Here is a 21404-nt window from a genome sequence, read left to right on the forward strand (position 1 = left end):
TTTATGTCAAGTTGATAGTCTAGAGACATCTGGGAAGAGGAAATCTTAATTGAGAAAATGCCTACATACATACGATTGGCCTGTAGTCAAGTCTTGGGCCATTCCTTTTGAGACAGGGTCTTATCATGTAGCCTCGGTTGGCCTGGAACTCTTAAGAGCTGCCTGCCTATTCCTTTGGAGTTCTTGCATTAAATGCGTGTACTACCACTCCTGGCTAGGGCACTTTCTTAATTATTGGTTGATGTGGAAAGGCCAAACCCATTGTGAGTGGTGTCATTCTTGCTCAGGAAGTCCTGGAGTGTGTGAGGAAGCCAACTGAGCAAATTAGTAAGTAGCTTCTTAACTTCTGCATCAGCTCTTGTCTCCAGGGTCCTGCCCTGCCTTCCTTGAGTGATAGACTGTGTGATATGGAAGTACAAGCCTCTTCCTTCCCAGCTTGTTTTTGGTCATGGACTTTGTTACAGCAATAGAAGTCCCAAGACAGACTATTCAAAGTAGCTCATTGGCAGAGAAGTTTCAGATAGTGTTGGTGTGACCAAAACAACAACATCAGGCGAACATGGATCAACATAAATGTCACCGGCAGTCTCATACCCTGTAATCAATGTCTTAGAAGAAGAAACGATCCAGGTTGACTTAGAACTCCTAGACTCAGTCTTTCTTCTCTTAGCCTTTAAGTAGCTGAGACTACAGCTAGGCATGGGCCACTAAGCCAGCTAGAAGGTTTTTTCTTTTTCTTCTCTTTTTCTGCCTTCCACTCTACTGGAATGAAATCCTTTAAACAAGAGAATAACAAACTACTATAATAAACCAAAAGGTTTAGCATGAATTCAGCTGTTACCATAAACTCCCTTTGAAGGCAATTATTTTTGATACTTAAAAGATTGTTCTTAGAAGTTTGTTGATTGTTCATATGTTGATGTTTAAACTCCCCCCCTCCTTCAGCATTTTTCTTCAAGTTCATTAAATCTTACTTATTTTATTTGGTTTGGTTTCCTTGAGACAGGGTCTCACTGTGTAGCCTGTCACTGCCTCCCAAACGCTGGGAGATCATATTTTATACTTCAACTATTTAGATCACAAATAAACAGGAACAATTGGAATTACTTGGTTTATAGCCTTTCCTATATTAATATTGTTGCTGCCAGCTATTACCTGTTCTTTGGACTTGACTTTCATGTTGTCCTGCCCTGACAGATCTGGTGATGCTTCCAGTCTTTGGCCACCATATCCCAGCACAGGATGCTGCTCTGTACTGCCAGTGCCCACAAGCTTGAGACTGTTTATGACCATAAGGTATGACTATGCTTGTCTTACAATTTCCTGTGTTTTTTGGGGGGGTGTGTTTTGTTGGTCATCTGCTAATGGTATTGACTTGGTCTAAAGCAGGGCTGGAAAAGTAAAGGAAATGGACAGAGAACCTGTGATTTAGGAAAGAGTTGGAAATAGCTCAGAATAAAAAGGTTGATACAGCGAGGAGGATGAATTCATGCATCCGTTCACCCAGTCATTCCTGAATATTTCTCTAGTTTTTGCTTTGTTCTTTTATATAGTCTTACTCTGAAGAACTTAGTATGTAGCTGTCTGGTCTAGGACTTGTAGCCATCCCCTTGCTGTAGCTTCCGAAGTGCTGGGATTCTAGGCTTGTTCTATCTCTTCAGCCTGTCGCTACTTTCCAAATTTTTAATGCAGCACAATTTTCAAGGAACTCTAGGTCTGGTAGAAAGCTAACCATATAGGTATTTCTTTAGATCCTACCATATACAGCCTTGTTCAAAGTATTTAAAAATTTTTATTACTTATTGTGAGTGCATAAGTGTGGGAGCATGCGTGTCACAGTGTGTAGAAATGAGAGGACCCTCCAACCATGGGTTTAGTAGATGAAACTCAGGTCATCAGGCTTGTACAGGAAACACTTTTATCCACTTAAGCCATCTCATCAGCCTAAAAGTAGTTTTCATATCTACTGTACTCTTCAGCTCCTTAAAAATTGTTCTAGTATATGTTGTCTCTAATCTACATAAGATGAAACTGGGGCTTAGGAAAATGTATACAGCTTGTTAGAAGCGTCACATAGAGAGAGACAGTATGTTGAGAAATGAAGAATTATGGTTATTCTGATTTCAGGTGTGGGTAGGGCAAAATAAGCAGTCTTTTAGGCGGCAAAAAATGCTGATCTGATGCTTAAGGGAGAAGGCAGGGGTTCAAGGCATTGTCCTGAGGACCTTTCTGAAAGTTGACTGGTGAAGCCGAATGGGCAGATCTTCATGCAAGAGAGTGTAAGTAAACACTGAGAAACAGTGAGAGAATCATGTCTTGAGAGTGACTAGAAATTTTTGCTATGTAGAGTGCCTTTAAAGCTCCCATCAAGGGCTGGAGAGATGGCTCAGCAGTTAAGAGCACTGGCTGCTCTTCCAGAGGTCCTGAGTTCAATTCCCAGCACCCACATGGCAGCTCACAACTGTCTAACTCCAGTTCCAGAGGATCTGACACCCTCTCACAGACACACATAGAGGCAAAACACCATGTAAATAAGATAAATAAATTATTTTAAAAAGAAATAAAGCTTCCATCAAGGGCAGAGCTTGTGATTCAGATAAGCCTCCCTCCCCTTAGAGCTCACTGTCTTTGGAAACTGTAGGGCCGTCTGATAGCCAGAAGAAAAAACGCCCTTAGGTGTGTTTTTTGGGGGAAGTGTTGTCTTACAGAAGATCTGACCCTTAGTGTCATAAAGCTCTAGATAAGCCTGACCCTCCCAGTGAAACAGAGCTGTTGCCTTTCCTCAGTGACAGGAACCAGGGTCCCTGTGAGGCCCAGTTCACTGCTCTTTTCCAGAACCTCCAAGTTTTAGCTTTTGCTGCGCTGGATGTGGCAAGGAAATGAAAATCATTTTGTAAAATTTTCGTCCTGTATAACTAAGGGAGGAGTGGCTTGTGATATACTTTTTATTGTGGTAAAAAATGTTTTGAATGTTTATTTTAGTTTCTCAAGATGTCTACTAAAGAATCTTGTGGGAAAGAAGAAAAGTCTCAGAAAAAACAGACCACCTCTTCACTAACTTTTGATGAAGTAAGAATTTTAATTTGCTGACTTAATGATACCTTATTTTTAAAAACTATGTAATTTTTAAAAAGCACCTTAATTTTACAGTGAGATATAAAAATTTATTGCAGACCTGTGAGGTAGTTACTTTTATTGTCCAAGTCACAGATGAGAACTTGAGGCTTGGAGTAGTTTCCCTGCCATTCCTCCTGAGTGTGCTCTCTGCAAGGCTCCATCAGCTAACCAGGAGAGCCTTGACGTCCCAGCCGTGTTTGCTGTAGTTGATTATGCCTTTTGCTTGAAACACTTTCCAGACTTGACTTCTGAGATACTTTGCTTTATTAGTTTTCCTCTATCTTTGATGACTGTTTCTCAGATTTCTTTTTTTAAAATTAATTATTATTCACTTTATATTCCAATTGTAGCCCCTTCCCTCCTCTCTTGGTCCCACCTCCCTCCCTTCCCCCATCCCCCTTCCCTGTTCCTCAGAAAAGGGGAGCCCCCACCTGCCTCAGCCCGCTAAGTTGCATTAGGACTGAGCATGCTCTCTTCCTTTGACCTGGCAAGGCAAGTTCCTTGCTGGTTCCTCCATATTTTTTTTCCTTGAAGCAGGATCTTTAAGGCATTGTTAGTGTAGCACAGTCTAGGCCCCCCTACCCCCAACACCTTAGACCCTTTCTCCTATTTTAGTTGTCCTAAGAGCTGGGGTTATGAGTGTGTGTCACTACACACAGCTCTTAGTCATTTTCTCTCTTTCCTTTTTTCTTTCTTTCCTTCCTTTATTTCCTCCTCCCACCCCCATCCCCCAAGACAGAGTGTTTTTACATATAGCCTGACTCTCCTGGAACTCTGTGTGTAGACCAGGCTGATTTTGAACCCTCTGCCTCCCAAGTACTGGGATTAAAGGGGTGTACCAGTACTGGAAGCAGCTTTCTTACTCATTTTGTTAAGCTATAACCTTTCAAGTACCCAAGTTCAGCTTTCCTAATATAGTAAATTACAGTTCCATTCTTTTGGCTTAGGAAAACTTGGTAGTTAGCCTGCATCTGCAGCTAGTGTGTAATCAGTTTCTGTCAGTTTTCTCTTTTTAACATATTCAGAGTCTCATTAATTCCTTTCTTGCTGTTACTTTGATCTAAGCAAAGAATTTCTTTTCCTTAGTTATTTCACTGGTTCCTAAATTCCTCTCCTTGTCACTGCCTTGGCTTCCTCATGGTTTTTTCATAACACCTATGTGGCCTATGTGGTCCTGTTACAATATAAGTCAGGTTATGTCACTCCTTTCTCTGTACTTTTTGGAGGTTTTCCATGTTAAAAACCCCTCTGGGACTGGGAAGGCCATCTACTCTCCTGACTTACTTTATCATTACTTTCTGCAGTGTTTGGATTACAAGTGTGGACCACTATGTTGGTGTGTGTGCTGCTAGACAAGCAGTCTACTGCCTGAGCTATGCTCCTGGCCCTTGCTTTCTCGTTTAGGTCTCCATTCACCTGTCAGCTTATCAGTGGAGCTTTTTAATGAACACATTCAAAAATTGCTGATCTCCCTACCAATAGCTCTTCACCTTCCTTGTCCACCTTTTCTATTTCATCTGAGGTGTCATCTAACATGCTAACATATAGTTATGTTTCTGTATTAGATCTTAACCTTTATGGAGGCAAGAATTTAGGGGTTTTGTTTTTTGTTTTTGTTTTTTTAAAGACTTAGCTCATGATCTGCTATATCTTTGGTAAAATAGAAGATAGTTCATACAACGTTGTCTTTTTCAGCCTTTTGAGTTCAAGATCCACTGAAAATGGGACGTAAGTTGTGTCTAATGGACTGAACCCCGCTGTGGCAGTGCTGTCCACACTGACTGTACACAGCTCACCCGAGGCGTCTAACTTCTCCTTGAGTCCTCCTTCTGGTTGAATCTACTGCCTCTCAGTGTTCTCAGAGCTCAGCTTTGAATGAGAATATCAGTTTTTGATAGTGATGAAGTCCGGCTTTATTTTGTGCTTTTCTGTTAATTTTTCTCCTGAATGGCATTCTTAGGACAAGAAGGAGGAAGAGATCTCAGCAGGCTCCTCTAGTTCAGTGCACTGTGTTAAACCTGCTCCAACCAAGAAGAGAAAACTGGTTAGTGTTTAGATACCATAACTGAATATTATTTTTCTCATGGTTTCAATTTTTTTTTTTCAAGAGATTGACTTTCACTGTATTGCTGAAGCTGGCTTTGAACTCTTGGGTGAATCAGTCCTTCTGCTTTACTCTTTAGGTAGTTGATTTGAGGCACTCAGTACACTTGGACATAGTAAAGTTTTATGGTAGAAAATTTCTCTTTGTATTTTTCTGTAATTTTTTTCTATTGTGTTTACTTAGTGAAAACCAATAGAAAACCAGTGTTTTTGTTTTATTTTTTAACTTTCCAAAAGTTATTTATCAGGGTTTTACTTTTTTGTTCATGTGGGTGTGTGCATATGTGTGTGAAGGCAGGAAGTCAACACTGCGTACATTGCTCAGTCATTCTCGTCTTACTGTCTGAAGCAGTCTCTCAGTAAACCGAGAGCTCATTGGTTGGCCAGTGAGCTCCCAGGATTCACTTGTCTTCACCTCTACAGTGCTAGGTCACACTTGGTGCAAATTTGAGGTTAGCCTGGCTACACAGCTATAGTTCAGCCTGGGGTATAGAGTGAGATTGCCAGTTCCAAAGAAAAGAAGGAAAGAAAGAAGGAGGGAAGGAGAGGGAAGGAAACAGTAAAAAATATGTTACAAAAGATTAAATTGTTGTTGTTGTTTTTCCAAGACAGGGTTTCTCTGTGTAGCCTTGGCTGTCCTAGACTTGCTTTGTAGACCAGACTGGCCTCGAACTCACAGTGATCCTCCTGCCTCTGCCTCCTGAGTGCTGGGATTAAAGGTGTGCGCCACCACCGCCCGGCCCCTATGATAGCAGTTTAAAACACACATTATTGAATGTACAAAGTAACATTTTTGTGGTTTTCTATGAATTTTTACTATATAACTTAAATTTTTTTCCTTAAAAGTTTTTGTTAAAAACCAAGACACCTTGGTGGTGCACGCCTTTAGTCTGAGCACTTGGGAGGCAAAGGCAGGCGAATCTCTGTGAGTTTGAGGCCAACCTGGTATACAAAGCAAGTCCAGAATAGCCAAGGCTACGGCAGAGAAGCCTTGTCTCAAAACAAAACAAAATATAAAAACAAAAAAGAAAAAAACAAAACAAAAACCTAAACTAAACCAAAAATTCTAAGACTCATGGACGTACACAGACATACTAGCCAGTCCCATGCGGGAACAGGAGTCAGAAGTAGCACAGGGCACCTGCCAACGTCTGTGATATCAGTGTTTTCTTCTGCCACACCTCCAGAGACTTGCCTGAGACTTTTCTTGAGGGTTATCACTTTTAGAAATTTGTTTGTAGTTAGCAGACAAAATATTGCATGCAGCATGAACATTTTTTATTAATGGAAACATTTTGGTATTGTGGGCTGTGTTTTTTAAAGCTTTTATGTAGATTGTTGAGGTCTGCAAAAGCTGCTGCTGTATCCTTCACTGAGCATTTTCTTGAGAGTTGTTTGTATTTTTCTGAGGTTTCCTTTTCTCGTGCCTTTTTGCAGCTATGCATTCTCTTCCAGTTTCATCATGGAGTAACTGTAAAATGTGTGGTCTGTTACTGATGAAAAATATGTGGCATATGACTGATTAAATTTGTTTCAGTTTATTGTTTTTTATATCATTGTTAGTGCTGGGAATCAGACCCAAGGTCTTGCACATGCTGCATGTACACACTGCCAGGCTCAATGTTCTTATTTGTCCCCTGCCAACTTAAATTTGGTCTAATCTTAACTATAAAACTTATCCCCTCCTCACTGCCCTTTCCCCTCTCCATTGCTTCTTGACGGACTCCCTCTCCCTCTAGCTTGGCTGATTGAGTTTTTTTTTTTTCTGCTGAATTCATATTACTTACTGCTTTCAATCTTTCCCAAATGTTCTACTAATCTTTTCCTATGACTATCTTCTGTCTTTTAATGGTGGATGTTTTAAACTTTTAGAACATACTGTTATTTTACTTTGATATTTAGTTATATCCTTATAATTAGGCTATTTGTATATTCTTTATGTCTTTATCTTTTTGTGCCTGGATCCTCTGATGGGATGGTAGAATTGAGTCAGACAGATGTGTTTCAGATCATGACAGTGCTACTAACTTCCACTGTGATGATCAGAAAGATGCCAAACTCAGCCAGGCATGGTGGCTCTCATCTGTAAGCCCAGAACTCAGGAAGGTAGAGGCAGGCAGATCTGTGAGTTTGAGGCTATCCTGGTCTACAAAGCGAGCCCAAGACAGCCAAGGCTATACAGAGAAACCTTGTCTCGAAAAACCAATACACGAATGAATGAATGAGAGAAAGAAAGAAAGAAAATACCAAACTCTGTAAACTTTGGGTGCTTTGTCTGTAATAAAGATGATAATGTCTGCTCCAAGATGATTAGAAAGGTTAAGTACATTATTATGGTCGCCTACTCACGAGCACAGATGTCTCCATTCTTCTTCCTGCTAACTGTAGCAACATACACAATTTATATTTTCTAAATATTTTTTAATTTCAGAAACCTGATGATACAGACATTGTATATTATAATACAAACAGAAAGCAAGGTCTGAAAAGGTAAATTCTCTCTCTCTCTTTTTTTTTTTAATATCTTTACACAGTTTTAGCTCAGAATTAGTGAGACTAAAAAGTTTATTTTCAGTATTGGGGATTGAACCCCAGTATCTTTTGTATGCTAGGCAAGCACTCTATTGTTGGGCTGTATCCCCACCCTTGGGATTTAGGGACAGAGTGTTGCTATGTACATAGATCAGGCTGGCCTGGATCGTTCCGTGTAGCCTAGGTTAAATCTTGAACTCAAGATTCTCTTTCCTTATCTTGAGCCACCATGATAAAAATCAGGACTAAATATTTGTTTATTTAAATTTTAATTACTTTTATATTTATTCATTTTATGTTGGGGGCATGTATGTGTTCCTTGGTGTGTATGTGAAGGTCAGAGAACAACTTGCAGGAACAGTTTGTTTTCCCTCACTATGTGAGTTCCAGGCATTGAACTCAAGTTGTCAGACTTGGTGGTGGCAAGTATCCTCACCCACTGAGCCACATTGCTGGCCCTAGACTAAATGTTTAAATTTGGAAAACATTTTATTTACTTTGATTACTACTGTTCTGCAGGCAAATATTTCTGGTAATATCATAGATTCTAGAATTTTAAGAAAAAATTGAGTGAAATGAAAAACCATCAAAACTGTTTTATAATTCCCTCAAACACAGTATAGATTATTATTAACTCTAGGGACTTGGTTTTGATACATAATTATAAAATACATACCTTTATCATATGTATAAGTAGAGAATTTGTGAAGCTAATTTGAAAATTATATATAGATTATATGTTAAGTTAATTTAACCATCATGTGGTTACAACTAAAGATGTGAAGAATGATGGCAGAGACAAGGAAATTAGGTTTTTAAAAAAATTTCTTCATTCTTCTGATAAAAATTTCCAAAAAATTTATAGTTAAGAAATTTGTTAGCCAGACTTGGTGCTGCAAGCCTGTAATCCCAACACTTGGGAGGCAGAGGCAGGCAGATCTCTGTCAGTTCAAGGCCAGCCTGGTCTACAAAGCAAGTCTGTTTCCAAAAACAAAAAACAAAAACAAACCTCCCCCCCCAAAAAAAAACCAAAAAAGAAAGAAAGAAAAAGAAAAAAGAAATTTCTTGTTAATGAGAGGATAAATATAAAAAGTATTATATGCACATTAAGTTAAAGACAGTTATGAGCTATTCAGTATGGGTACTGGGAATGAAGCTCAGGCCCTCTGTGTGAACAATATGAACTCTTAAGCACTGAGCTATCTTTCCAGCCCTGTTTCTTACATTTTTAAGAAGTCTAGAACCAGCCCAGCTAACTGTAATATAATGACACATTGTAACAGTATGTATAACAAATATAACTAATCCAAGTTTCTGTACTGCTTTATAGATTGAATGTGGAAGTTGACACACCTAGAAAGAGACCAAAATTCAGTTCTTCAACCGGTGTAGCATCGTATTCAAATAATAATCAAATTGCTTCACAGAGTTGTTCATCAAGTGGAACTAAAGATACTAAACTTAAAGATAGTAAATTGACAAATATTGGAAGTAAGCTTGATTATGAGATAAAAAACTGTAACAGCTTTAAAATTACCGAAGATATAAAATCTAAAGCTGAAGGCCAGACAAAGGAAAAGAATTGGTCTCATTCACTTATTCAGAAGAAGATGAAAGAACTGAAAGAAAAGAGCAATAAGCTTAAAGAGAGTTCTGAAGGATTGGAGAAATGCAAGAAAAATCAACTTCCTCCGAATTACAATTTCAGCAATATAATCAAGGAACCGTTTGAATCTGAAAGAAAGAAGATCAGTTTCAAAATTCCAAAAAAATCTCCTAGCACCCTCCAGAAGCTTGTAGAAGAAAATGTCTTCAGTGTAGGTTCTAGTAAGTCAAAGACTAAGCAGGAAGAAAAGCAATGCTTGCAGAGTTACCAGATGTCATCACATCTGTCCAGGCATAAAACAGAAACCTTGTTTTCAGATTCCACACATAAGCAGCAGGCTGTTTGTGAACAGAAAAGAAAGTATCATCGTGAGCACCAAGAAGTGAAAGGTTCAGATGCTCAGGAAAACAGTACCCAGGTAATGTATAACATGAAGGGTTTGGTTTTAGTAAGATTATTTAAAATTACCAGGTTTTAGTTGTTTCTGTTATTGATGATAATCATAGAAGACTGGTTCAAGTTTAGTCATGCAGGTAGTGTATCCATGTCTGATAATCTCTTTCAGTCTGCTCCCTTAGGATGACATTGATAGCACCTGGATTTGGAATCATAGGGCAGTACTCAGGTTCTTGTGTTCTGGGACAAAGAACTGAACAGAGACATGTAGGTAGACTTAAGCAAAGGGAGAGAATTTATTCAGAAAGGATATCATTCCGGGCAGTGACAGTTTATTTGGAGAGGATAGATTTCCAAAGGGAGGAAGCTGGCCAGGACAGAGAGGAACTTTAGCAACTCAACTTCCTACCTACTGCACAAATTACACATTTTTCTTACTCTTCTGTGGAATTTCTGGCTTATTTTTAGCGCTGGACTTCTCTGTGGGTACTCTGTTACTTGTGGTTCTGTATACAGCTTTATGCATTGCATTATCACACCTTAAATTAAAATCGTAAATCTCTACCCATATATTCATGGTACTCACCTTCTCCCACATTTGTATGTCACAAGCTTTTCTTGTGCATGTGTTGATCTTACATGTAACCCTGGTGGAGGTATGTTTCTAGTCTTTGTGAGCTGGCTTCTTTCGTGTACTAATCTTGATGTCTCTCTCTTGCCACAACATGAGCAGAATCCAGGCTAGAAACCTTGGCACATTCTTGCTTCTGGACTACATAATAGATTGGCATTTGTGGACCACTTTAATAACCTTTCTCTGACCTTTTCTATGGTGAATAAATTTATTTACATTTAAGAGAACTTTTAGAACTTTGAGTTATTACAACTCTAGCATTTTAAAATCTGGGTGTAGTAGCACACAACTGGGAGTTGGAGGCAGAAGTTCAGGAATTTAAGCTCACTTTCACTAATGTAGTGAATTCAAAGCCAGCCTGGACTGAACTACAATATGCTTTGTCCTTAAAAATAAAACATACAGAAAATCTGTGGCATTGCATGCCTACATAATCCCAGCACTCTGGAGGCTGAGGCAGGAGGATTGTTACAAGTTTGAGGCTATCATGTTCTGCATAGCAAAAGAAAAGAAAAAACTGAGACACACAGAGACCTAGAAAAGAGAGTGTTGGCTGGAAACCCAGGGTTCAGAAATAGATGTGGTTTGTTTTGTTTTGTTTTGTTTTGTTTTGTTTTTGTTTTTTTTGTTTTGTTTTTTTGGTTTTTTGAGACAGGGTTTCTCTGTGTAGCCTTGGCTGTCCTGGACTCGCTTTGTAGACCAGGCTGGCCTCGAACTCACAGCGATCCGCCTGCCTCTGCCTCCTGAGTGCTGGGATTAAAGGCGTGCGCCACCACGCCCGGCTAGAAATAGATGGTTTTATGCCTGTATTGGCTTGAGTGAGAATGCCTGCCATAGACTCACATGTCTGCATGCTTAGTCCCCAGTTGATGAACTGTTTACAGGGATTAGAGGTGTGTTGCTATGGGTGGGCTTTAAAATTTCTAAAGCCCACGCTAGGCCCAGTGTGTCTGCCTGCAGCCTGTGGATAGGATGTAGGTCTCAGCTGCTGCTCCAGTGCTCTGCCTGTCAGCCATGATGATCATGGACTAACCCTCTGAAACTGTAAGCAAGCCCTCAGTTGAATGTTTCCTTTTATAAGAGTTGCCTTGGTCACAGTGCTGTTTCATAGCAGTAGAACAGTAACTAAGACTGTCTCATAGGAAAGCCTAGTGTTTTGTTTTTCATCTTGTAGATGGAAGAGAGGGAGTGAGCAAGATAGTCACATCTTCCTATTTAGAGTCACTAATTTAGATAAACTGTTATCCTCATTTAGTGTATTTAATAAAGCATAGTATAGTGCAGCACCAGTTAAATGCCCACTAATGTTTCCATTTGTAATACTCTTAGGACGTTTCAAAGACAGTTAACATGAGTGTCCTGCATTGTTAGGTGGTAGACTCACTGACCTCTCTAGAAGTGATATGAAGTCAGAGAACAGTAGGTAGAACCGCCCTAAAGATGAAAGAAAACATGGGTACTTAGAATGTCTAGTTACAAGCAGTTCTGATCATTCTAGCTTCCATGACACTCTTAAGAAAACCTTAAAGAAATTTTAATAAGATTTAAAGTAAAAAAGTTTTTTAATATAATAAATAAAAAAATTAAAGTAAGAGGAAAAAGGAATTATAACTCTTGTCAAAATATTAAAGTGCTGGAACAGAGTTAGGGTTTTTGGAAAGATATTTTGTCTCTATTAGAAGACAGAAACTAAGCCAGACCCTTGGTGCTCTCACTGTAGAATACAGCTTGCTGCCTTTCTCTTATTTTTTTTTTTTCTTAGCTGTAATGGTCCTTGGATTTCTCTGGTTGTTTTGTCAGATCACTTGTAAAAATGGATCGTAGCCAAAGGGCTGTGAAGCAATTCGGTGATTTCTGAATACAGTTTTTCTGCCACTGAAAACCTACTTGTTTATCTTTATGATGGAGATTCCTTAGAGTGATATATAATTGTTGGAAGATGAATATTTTAATAACTAAAAGCCCTAAAGGATATGACTCACATTTTATGACTTGGTAGCACAGGACTTTTCTCTTCTAGAAATGATTTCTCATAGGGGGTCAGCTGGAGACTTTTTGTCACTGTGATGGGGGGCTGGCAAGATGGCTCAGTGGAAGAATGCACTTGCCACCAAACCTAACGACCTGGTTTTGATCCCTGGGACCCACATGGTGGAAGGAGAGAGCCGATTCTCCCAAGTTGTCCTCTGATTATCACACACACACACACACACACACACACAGAAACACACACGCACGCGTTAACATGTTGGGTACCAGTTCTGGTAGCTGATCACCTGAGTCCAGAGATGCTGTTATATATCATGCAAGGTTTAACTCCAAACCCTTTCTCATTTCAGAGTTTTGAAACACCATGTTCTTCAGTGTCACCTGAGAATATCCAAGATACAGATGAAGAGGTTACCAATGCACTTATTTACTTTGATAATTTTAAAGAAATTCAAAGTTCTTTCTTCCTTTTTGGGGGTGTATGAAGGTATGGGAGAGGGTCTCACTATAGCCCAGGCTGATCTCAAATTTGTGATCCTCCTGAATGCTGGAGTTACAGGTATAGATGCCAGGGTGCTTAGCTAAGCAGTTCCTGCTTTTAATAAAATATTTTTTAAAACCTTGGCAGTGTGAAAATATGTCTCTACTTAAACTCCATAAAAGTCCTATACATCAATTTATTAGGAAGTTCAGTTTCTAAGTTTTAATTAGGTCATCAAACACCCTTTGGAGGGACTAGGGATGTAGAGTGTTTGTGTAGCAGTGTAAGGCTCTGGATTTGATCTCTGGTACTGGGAGAAGTTTACATTTACTTGTCTTTTGCCTTTGCTTCTAATAAGCTAATCTGTTTTAAACAGAGGGTGGTGTTCATGGGCCAGAAGTTACTTTTATTTTGGTTTAATGTTATGCTTTTGCATGTGTATACCTAGAGTTGCCAAAGTGCAATGTGACACACCATGTTTTTTGTCTTCTCAGAAATAAGATGAAATTGTTATTGAGTGAAAAATGAAAGTCCACAGTATTTCACCTTTTTGCCTATTGCTTTATTTTCTACCTGGAGTCTTGTGGTTTATATTCATAAAATTATTGTGTATGATTTTATGTCGTCTTAGTAAATTAAAATTTGCTAACTTTTTTTCTCTTCAAACAATAGTGAATAATGTTTGTTTATAATAGTTAATTGTATTTTTTGTCTTATGAGTCAGTGCTCCTTGATAGAAGACTGTTCGTGTATTCTTTAAAGAGAATATATTCTCATTTCTTCTTTCTTTTAAAAATTTAAATCTGACACAGTTTCCAACTGTGTAACTCAGACTGGCCTTGTCCTTGTTGTGTAAAGAAGACTGGCCTTGAACTCATGATCTTCCAGCCTTAGCCTTCTGAGTGCTGGAATTATAGGTATGTAACACCAGCCCCAGCCATAGTTTTAATATTTTGTATCTGAATACCATCAGAGAGATACTTCTAAAGTGAGAAGGATCTTAGGATTTATAGTTCAGAGCCAACAAGGTGGCTTGTAGGTAAAGATGTCTGGGTACATGCACTCCTGTATTCTTCTAGTACAAAATAAAGTTTTCCACCACCATCTTTCATTTATTTTAAATATATATATATGTACATTATTGCATATGTATGTATGTATATGAGTACTCTGTCTTCATGCATATCAGAAGAGGGAATTAGATCCCATGTGGTTGCTGGGAACTGAACTCAGGACTTCTGGAAGAGCAGCCAATGCTCTTAACCGCTGAGACATCTCTCCAGCCCTTTTTTGGTTTTGATTTGTTTTTAAGGTTTATTTATTTATTATGTATACAGTGTTCTGCTTGCCTGTATACCAGCAGGTGACAAGAGGGCACCAGATCTCATTACAGATAGTTGTGAGCTACCATGTGGTTGCTGGGAATTAAACTCAAGACCTCTAGAAAAACAGACAATGCTCTTAACCTCTGAGCCATCTCTTCAGCCCCACAAAATAAAATTTTAAAGTGTAATACAATTAATAATAAAATATTTAGTGTTTAGCTTCTGATAGTTGATAAATAATATTAGACATCTCAAGGACACTGGACAAGACATTCTTGATTTGTAGTGGAGACAGATTGAATCCAGGACCTTACACGTGCTAGGCAAGCTTTCTAGCACTCAACTATAGCCTCAGCTCACATGCAGTAAAAGAAAGGTGACTCTTTAAAGTACTTTGAAATGAGAAGAGAAACAAGAATGAATTTATTTTGTTGCATGTGTACTAGGTTTTATATAAGGAACATTACACGACTTACTTTAATAATATATAAAAATCCTTGATGGGTAGTGGTGGCTCACAGCTCTAATCCCAGCACTCAGGAGGCAGAGGCAGTCGGCTCTCTGTGAGTTTGAGGCCAGCCTGGTGTACAAAGTTCCAGGAGAACCAGGGCTACTCAGAGAAACCCTGTCTCAGGAAAATAAAATAAAACAAAAAGTATTAAAGAAAATAGATAAAATTTAATATTCTTTATAGATGGGCAAATTAAGTTCTAAAGTAGTAAAACAGTTTGCCTGAGGCTACAGAAAGGAATTGATTTTATAACTGTGGTTATAAATCCATATGTTTTACTGTGCTATCTCTGTCGGTAAAGCGTTTCCATGATGTATTGCTTTCCTTTCTTAGCAAATATCTGCAGAAAGTAACTCAGATTCTTCACTGGGGTCTTTTACAATTCAGATGCAGATAGTAGAAGAGCTCCATGCTGCACGCGTGGGAAAAAGTGTGGATTTACCTGTGGTTCCACCGTCTGGAGAGTTAATGAGTATGGAAATTGACTTGGTGGAAGATGATGTACATTCTTCTGGTATACTCTATGATCTGTCCTTCTCTAACAATTGATGTGCCAGTATTCAATTTTTATAGTGAAAATGTTAAATGTGCTTATGTAAAATCATAATGGCTTATCTTTTATCCTATTAGACCATTGCTAGGATTTCTCTTTCTCAAGAAGTAATATTAGGCACTGTCTTTTATTCTTGCTCTTAATTATAACTTTCAGTTCTTTTAATCTATGAAGCACTGATCAGATAGAGGACAGTTTGCATAAAGGTTTTATTTTCATGGTTTTCTTGTTAATATAGTAAAATTTTTACTTCTGAGTCTTATATATTCCTTGTCACAAAATAAAGAAAATGAGATTACCCTAATTAGTATACTAATTTGAATTCTCTATAAAGAATATAGTGCTACCTTTTATTCATATTTAAAATACTCATCTTTCATCAATTTCTAAGCATTTTTCTATATTATTGAGTAGGAAACTCACTAGATCTTCCCAATAGTCCTATGGAATAACACTGCTACTTTTATACATATTTAAGTTTTCAATGATATTTTATTGAGGGTATAATAAAATTAATTGATACTTCTTGAGTGTATAACTACCAGGGATGCAGGGCAGGATTTAGAACCATAGTCATTGCTGGGACAGGTCAGTTTGTGATTAAAATATGTCCCCAAAATTGATGATAGCTTACTAGGGTGGGAACTTACTGTTTTTCCCTTAAGAATTGCAGTTACAGGAGTTTTGGAGTGCTGTTGAAAGGGCTTCTTCCCATAGGTATGCTCCCTAAAATACTTTAGTTCTCTAGTCTTGACCCTGTTTGTTCCTGGGCTCCTACTTCACCAGGCTTCACCTCCTCTGACCTAGACGAGGCTTCCTCCACCCTCTTCTGTCCAGATTCTCTGCCTTAAACAAGCTTGTGGGTCCTACCCAGGGAACCCTTGGCTGGGGAGAAAGTCACACAGCAGCAAGTGATAGGTCAGATAATTCGCAACCTTGAGGATCCTTTGATTGATTCTTCTTTTATACCATTAAGCCTTCAAGACAGAGAAGTCTTAAATAAAATGAATAACCTGTACTTTGATGATACCCAAATTTAGTCATAATTTAATATCAAGTAATGAAATACTGACTTTGCTCTTCTTCTCTAGCAAATACTGCCTCAGACAAAAAGCTTCTAATTGTTATTGACACAAATGTTCTGATGAATCATCTCAAATTTGTTAACATTTTGAAGACAACAGAAATACCAGGTATTTATAAAATTCACAGATCCTGATTTTCTTTGGGGGTTGATACTTTATATTAACAGTTGTTTTTCTCAGTCATACTCCATCATCTGAAGTTTTTAAGATAATATCTTTAATAGTGTAACCTAGAAATCTAAAACACTTTGGATGGCATTTACTATATTTTAAAATTGTTTATTGTGAAATTGTTTACATTGTAAACCGTGATTATAGGAGTCATTTCTGCTAAATTCATTCTTTTTATAATCTGGTAGTTTTTAATGTTTAAATTCTTTAAAAAAAAAACTATTTGTATATGAATGTTTTATCTGCCAAAAAGGGCATCAGATCACATTATGGATGGTTGTGAGCCATCGTGTGGTTGCTGGGAATTGAACTCAGGACCTCTGGAAGAGCAGGCAGCACTCTTAACCACTGTGCCATCTCTCCAGCCTCTTAAATTCTTTTTTTTATATATATAATTTATTGACTTTTTAAAGAAATTTTATGTGCATTAGTGTGAAGGTATCAGATCCTTTGGAACTGGAGTTGCAGACAGGTGTGAACTGCCATGTGGGTGCTGGAAATTGAACCTGAGCCATCTCTTCAGCCCCATGTTTAAATTCTTAACATTCTTTTGGCTTTTGGATCCTTTTTAGTTTCCATATCTTAGGTATATCATTTATTTGTGTACTTTATTTTTTACATTTATTTGTGTGTGTGCACATTCGTGCATGCCACAGCATATGTGTAGCAGTTAGAGAACAACTTATAGACAACTTGTAGGAGTCTGTTTTTCTCTTGCCACCATATGAGTCATCAGGCCTGGCAGCAAATGTACTTGTTGCCGAGCCATTTCTGTGGCCCAGAGACCGTACTTTAAAACTTTGGCTTTTAGAAACTGATGTTGGATTCTAAAAAAAATCTTTCTGTTTTTTAGGCTTTGACACACTTGTGTTAATAATTCCCTGGGTGGTTATGCAAGAGTTAGATCGTATGAAGGCAGGAAAATTACTAAAACATGTCCAACATAAAGCTGTACCTGCAATTCATTTCATTAACGACAGCCTCAAAAATCAAGATAGAAAGCTATGGGGTCAGTCATTACAGCTGGCATCCCAAAAACTTTGTAAGTATTGTTCTCTTGGATATGCCTTGATACAGATTTGTTTGTGTGCTTGCTTAATTTTTGGAAGGAAATGGTTTAAAAATTAAGTGTGTTGCCCTTAGACTGTGAAATGTAAAGGGTGTTGTGATAATTGTGGCTTATGATGGGAATCTTTGGTTTTGTTTTAATGTCTTTCTTATCCTTTCTTAGGCTATGTTAGTATTTCACACTTAGTGATTATATAGTTTTATACATACTTGGCTATACTCTAGACTTTGGATTGCCCCTTCTCTTTTGATGTACATTTCCATTCTATTGCCTCCTCTCCTTCCCTTGTCCGTCTCCTTTCTCTTCTCTGCCTAGCCCTTTCCTTCCTTCTCTTTCTTTTTCTGTCTTCCCTTCTTACTTTTTGTGTTTTCTGCCAAGGGCCCGTGTTTCTTTTCTTGCCCTTCTCTAAATGCAGTGTTTTAGAGGTTAAGGAAAAGCAGACACAAGAAATTTTGTTACAGACTTTATAAATTGAGAAAATTTCAAACATGATGCAATTATATATTTTACTGATAGTATTTGAGTGATTGAATTGAGACTAGAACACAGCTTTTGGTAACCAGATATTTAACATTCTGATCACATTTCTCTCCTTTGAATCCAGGCAATGTCCAATTTAAGTGAAGTCTGGATTCACAGTTGTGAGGACACTGTTTTGCTGTCTTCATTTTATTTAATGAGTTTTCTGCTTTTCAGATATATTTTTAAAAAATAGATACTTAGGCAAGTTTTAGCTTTACAACAAAACTGAGCAGAAGTTATGGAAATTTCTCATATCCTTCTTAGTTCCATACATAACAAATCTCTTATAATCAATACCACCTGCCAGAATAAGAAGTATACTGCAGTCACATGTGTGGTGCATGCCTTTAATCCAGAATAAGAAGTATACTGCAGTCACATGTGTGGTGCATGCCTTTAATCCAGAATAAGAAGTATACTGCAGTCACATGTGTGGTGCATGCCTTTAATCCAGAATAAGAAGTATACTGCAGTCACATGTGTGGTGCATGCCTTTAATCCAGAATAAGAAGTATACTGCAGTCACATGTGTGGTGTATGCCTTTAATCCAGAATAAGAAGTATACTGCAGTCACATGTGTGGTGCATGCCTTTAATCCTTGCCGTTGGGAGGCAGAGGCCCCTCCTAAGTACTGGGATTACAAGCATGTGCCACCATGTCCGGCCATGTTTTTAATTTGTAAATATTGCCTAGATTAATCAGGTGATATGAGATTTCTTTCTTATCTTCGTGTGGGAATATTTTTCTGGTTTGTGTGTGTGTGCGCACGCGCGCGTGCGCCTAGGCCTATTCCTGTGCGTGGGAGTCAGAGGTTGATGTTTGGTGTCTTCCTCAGTTGTCCTGAGGAAACAGGCACTTTTTGACTAAGCTGTTGTCACAGCCCGCCCTGTCCCTACCCCAGCTTTTTCCTCCTATTTTCTGGGTCTCACTCTAGCCCAGGCTAGCCTTGAATTTGTAGCAATCTTCCTGCCTCAGCCTCTTGAAAACAGGAATGACAGGCATGGGTCAACATGCTCAAGCCATGTCTAGATTATTGATGGTTGCCTCTGCTTGATTTACAGATGGATTGAGTGATGAGAACAATGATGATCGAGTATTAAAGTGCTGCCTTCAGTACCAGGAATTATTCCCATGTTCTCTTGTCATTCTGTGCACGTGAGTTTCACAGTATTGTGATTTTTAAAAAAAATAATAGCGTATGGCAAAGAATTTTTGGAAATCATATTTACCAAATCAACAATTATTTTCTAAATCTACCACTAATCATATTCAGCTATTATTTTTTTGTGATAGATGATTCAAGAGGAATAAGATAAAGATACTAAATAGATAAACTTTTTTTGATAAACTTTTATTTAGTTTAATTTAGATAGTATTCAGAATACTTTTAAGAGAGGAAGAGGAAAAGTTAGTATCAAAATCTTAAAGACTTTGTTAGTTATATGAGGTAAGAAGTTGGTTATTTGTTTGTATACAAGAAGAGCGTGAAGCCTAGGAGCTGGAGAGATGGCTTAGCAGGTAAAAAGCATGTACTGCTTTTCCAGAGGACCTGAGTTTGGTTTCCAAGCGAGCATCAGGCAGCTTATGACTACCTAGACCTTCAGCTCCAGGGAATGTGACAGCCTCTTCTGGCCTCTCCGTGCACCTGTGCATGTGATGTGCGCATGTGTGAACACACATACACAGATATTGACAGAAAATTAAAAGGCAGAAAATAAAATTATACAGGTGTTAAAGAGAAGTTTATAGAAGCTTCAAATAATACAAGCTTTAATCTTTTTTAGGTTTGATTTTTGTAATTTTAAATTATGCATATATTATGTGGGTATGTGCACGTGAGTGCAGGTACTCTCAGAAGCCAGGGGCGTCTGGTAATGTGAATGAATAAGAAGCACTCTGAACCACTGAGTGACCTCTCCAGTCCCATATAAATGTTTTTATCCAGTTCATTTCTAAACTTTTAAACTATTTTTATTGTTTATATTGGTAATTAATCATTCTTTGATTAGATCTGTGTTTGAATTGACACATAGTTGATCTTTTAAATATATAATTGATTTCTCTAAAAATTTTTTTTTCACTAACTGGACCTTTAGGGATGATAGAAATTTAAGAAGTAAAGGCATTATAAGTGGTGTGAAGTCACTCAGTAAAGAAGAATTGGATGCAGAGATACTAAATTTAACTCTGAACACAGATATGTGCCATCAGCCTTGTATTTCTAAGCAACAGTTGAAAGCAGGTAATATTTTTACTATGAATAATTAGAAATACGTATTATGCACTAGTATTTCTTGGGGACATTTGAAACTAATTATACAATTTTCATTTGTACATTTAAAATAATAGTATGTTTGGAACACTTGCCCATATATATTAAGTAAAAATTATAAAATGCAAAAGCAAACTTTACTGTTATTGCTGTCCATGTCCATATACTTTTACCAATTATTTTCTTTTTATCCATTTCTCACATTTTTAATAATCATTATGGACATGATAACTTGTTCCTTGCAAAATATATCTTTTAAATTATTAATAGCAAATACTCTTTGTTTTGTTTTGTTTCAAAACAGGGTTTCTTCTGTGTAGCCTTGGCTGTCCTGGAACTCTCTTTGTAGACCAGCTGGCTTCAAACTCAAAGAGATCTGCCTGTCTCAGTCTCCCCGAGTGTTAGGATTAAAGGCGTGCGCCTCCACTCCTGGCTGGAAATACTCTTTTGAAGTGGAGCATTCTAATGTTTTTGTTAAATTAGCTTCATATTCCTAATCCCTTATTAATATGGAAAAAGCAAATATCATATAACTCTAGTAATATAGTTTTTTCTTAAAATTTAAACCAATAAAAAAATAAAGGCAAATCTGCTTTTTAAAAATTTACTTTTATTTTATGTGCATTAGTGTGAAGGTATCAGATCCTTTGGAACTGGAGTTATAGACAGCTGTTAGCTGCCATGTGGGTGCTGGGAATTGAACCTGGGTCCTTTGGAAGAGCAGACAGTGCTCTTAACCACTGAGCCATCTCTCCAGCCCTGCAATGTTGCTTTTTTATTAGAATGAACTGTTTGTTCTGTGACTTGATATTTGATGGACTGTTAAATTGCATGGCATTATTTATAAATGTATGTAAACTTTCCCTCCTGGGGGAACACTTTCCTTCAGTGCTTAGTGGGGCTTCCTACGTTTTCACAGGACCAGAGTTCAGTTCTCAGCATTCACATTAGGTAGCTTACAACCATGTAGAACTCTAGGTTCAGGGGTCTGACCACCTTTTCTGGCCTCTTCTCCCCTGTGGGGAAAGTAATTGTTG

The 21404-nt window shown here is 37.9% G+C and overlaps 1 protein-coding gene across 6 annotated transcripts in view; it reads left to right on the forward strand.

The window, feature by feature from the left end:
- SWT1 (SWT1 RNA endoribonuclease homolog) overlaps positions 1–21404 on the forward strand; it is a 56438-nt gene that overhangs the window by 4233 nt on the left and 30801 nt on the right. For 5 of the 6 annotated variants that reach the window (XM_084782143.1, XM_084782145.1, XM_084782147.1 and 2 more), the window contains exons 2-12: positions 1198–1296; positions 2983–3069; positions 5078–5161; positions 7652–7710; positions 9083–9776; positions 12728–12787; positions 15082–15208; positions 16339–16440; positions 17357–17545; positions 19157–19250; positions 20192–20337. In XM_084782143.1, the coding sequence (XP_084638269.1) occupies positions 1243–1296; positions 2983–3069; positions 5078–5161; positions 7652–7710; positions 9083–9776; positions 12728–12787; positions 15082–15208; positions 16339–16440; positions 17357–17545; positions 19157–19250; positions 20192–20337 (1696 nt within the window). In that variant the 5' untranslated portion in view covers positions 1198–1242. The remainder of the gene's footprint in view (positions 1–1197; positions 1297–2982; positions 3070–5077; positions 5162–7651; positions 7711–9082; positions 9777–12727; positions 12788–15081; positions 15209–16338; positions 16441–17356; positions 17546–19156; positions 19251–20191; positions 20338–21404) is intronic. The other variant, XM_084782148.1, reaches the window with a different exon arrangement.

Source organism: Acomys minous (genome assembly GCF_964271855.1).
Source record: "Acomys minous genome assembly, chromosome: 1".
NCBI lineage: Eukaryota > Metazoa > Chordata > Mammalia > Rodentia > Muridae > Acomys > Acomys minous.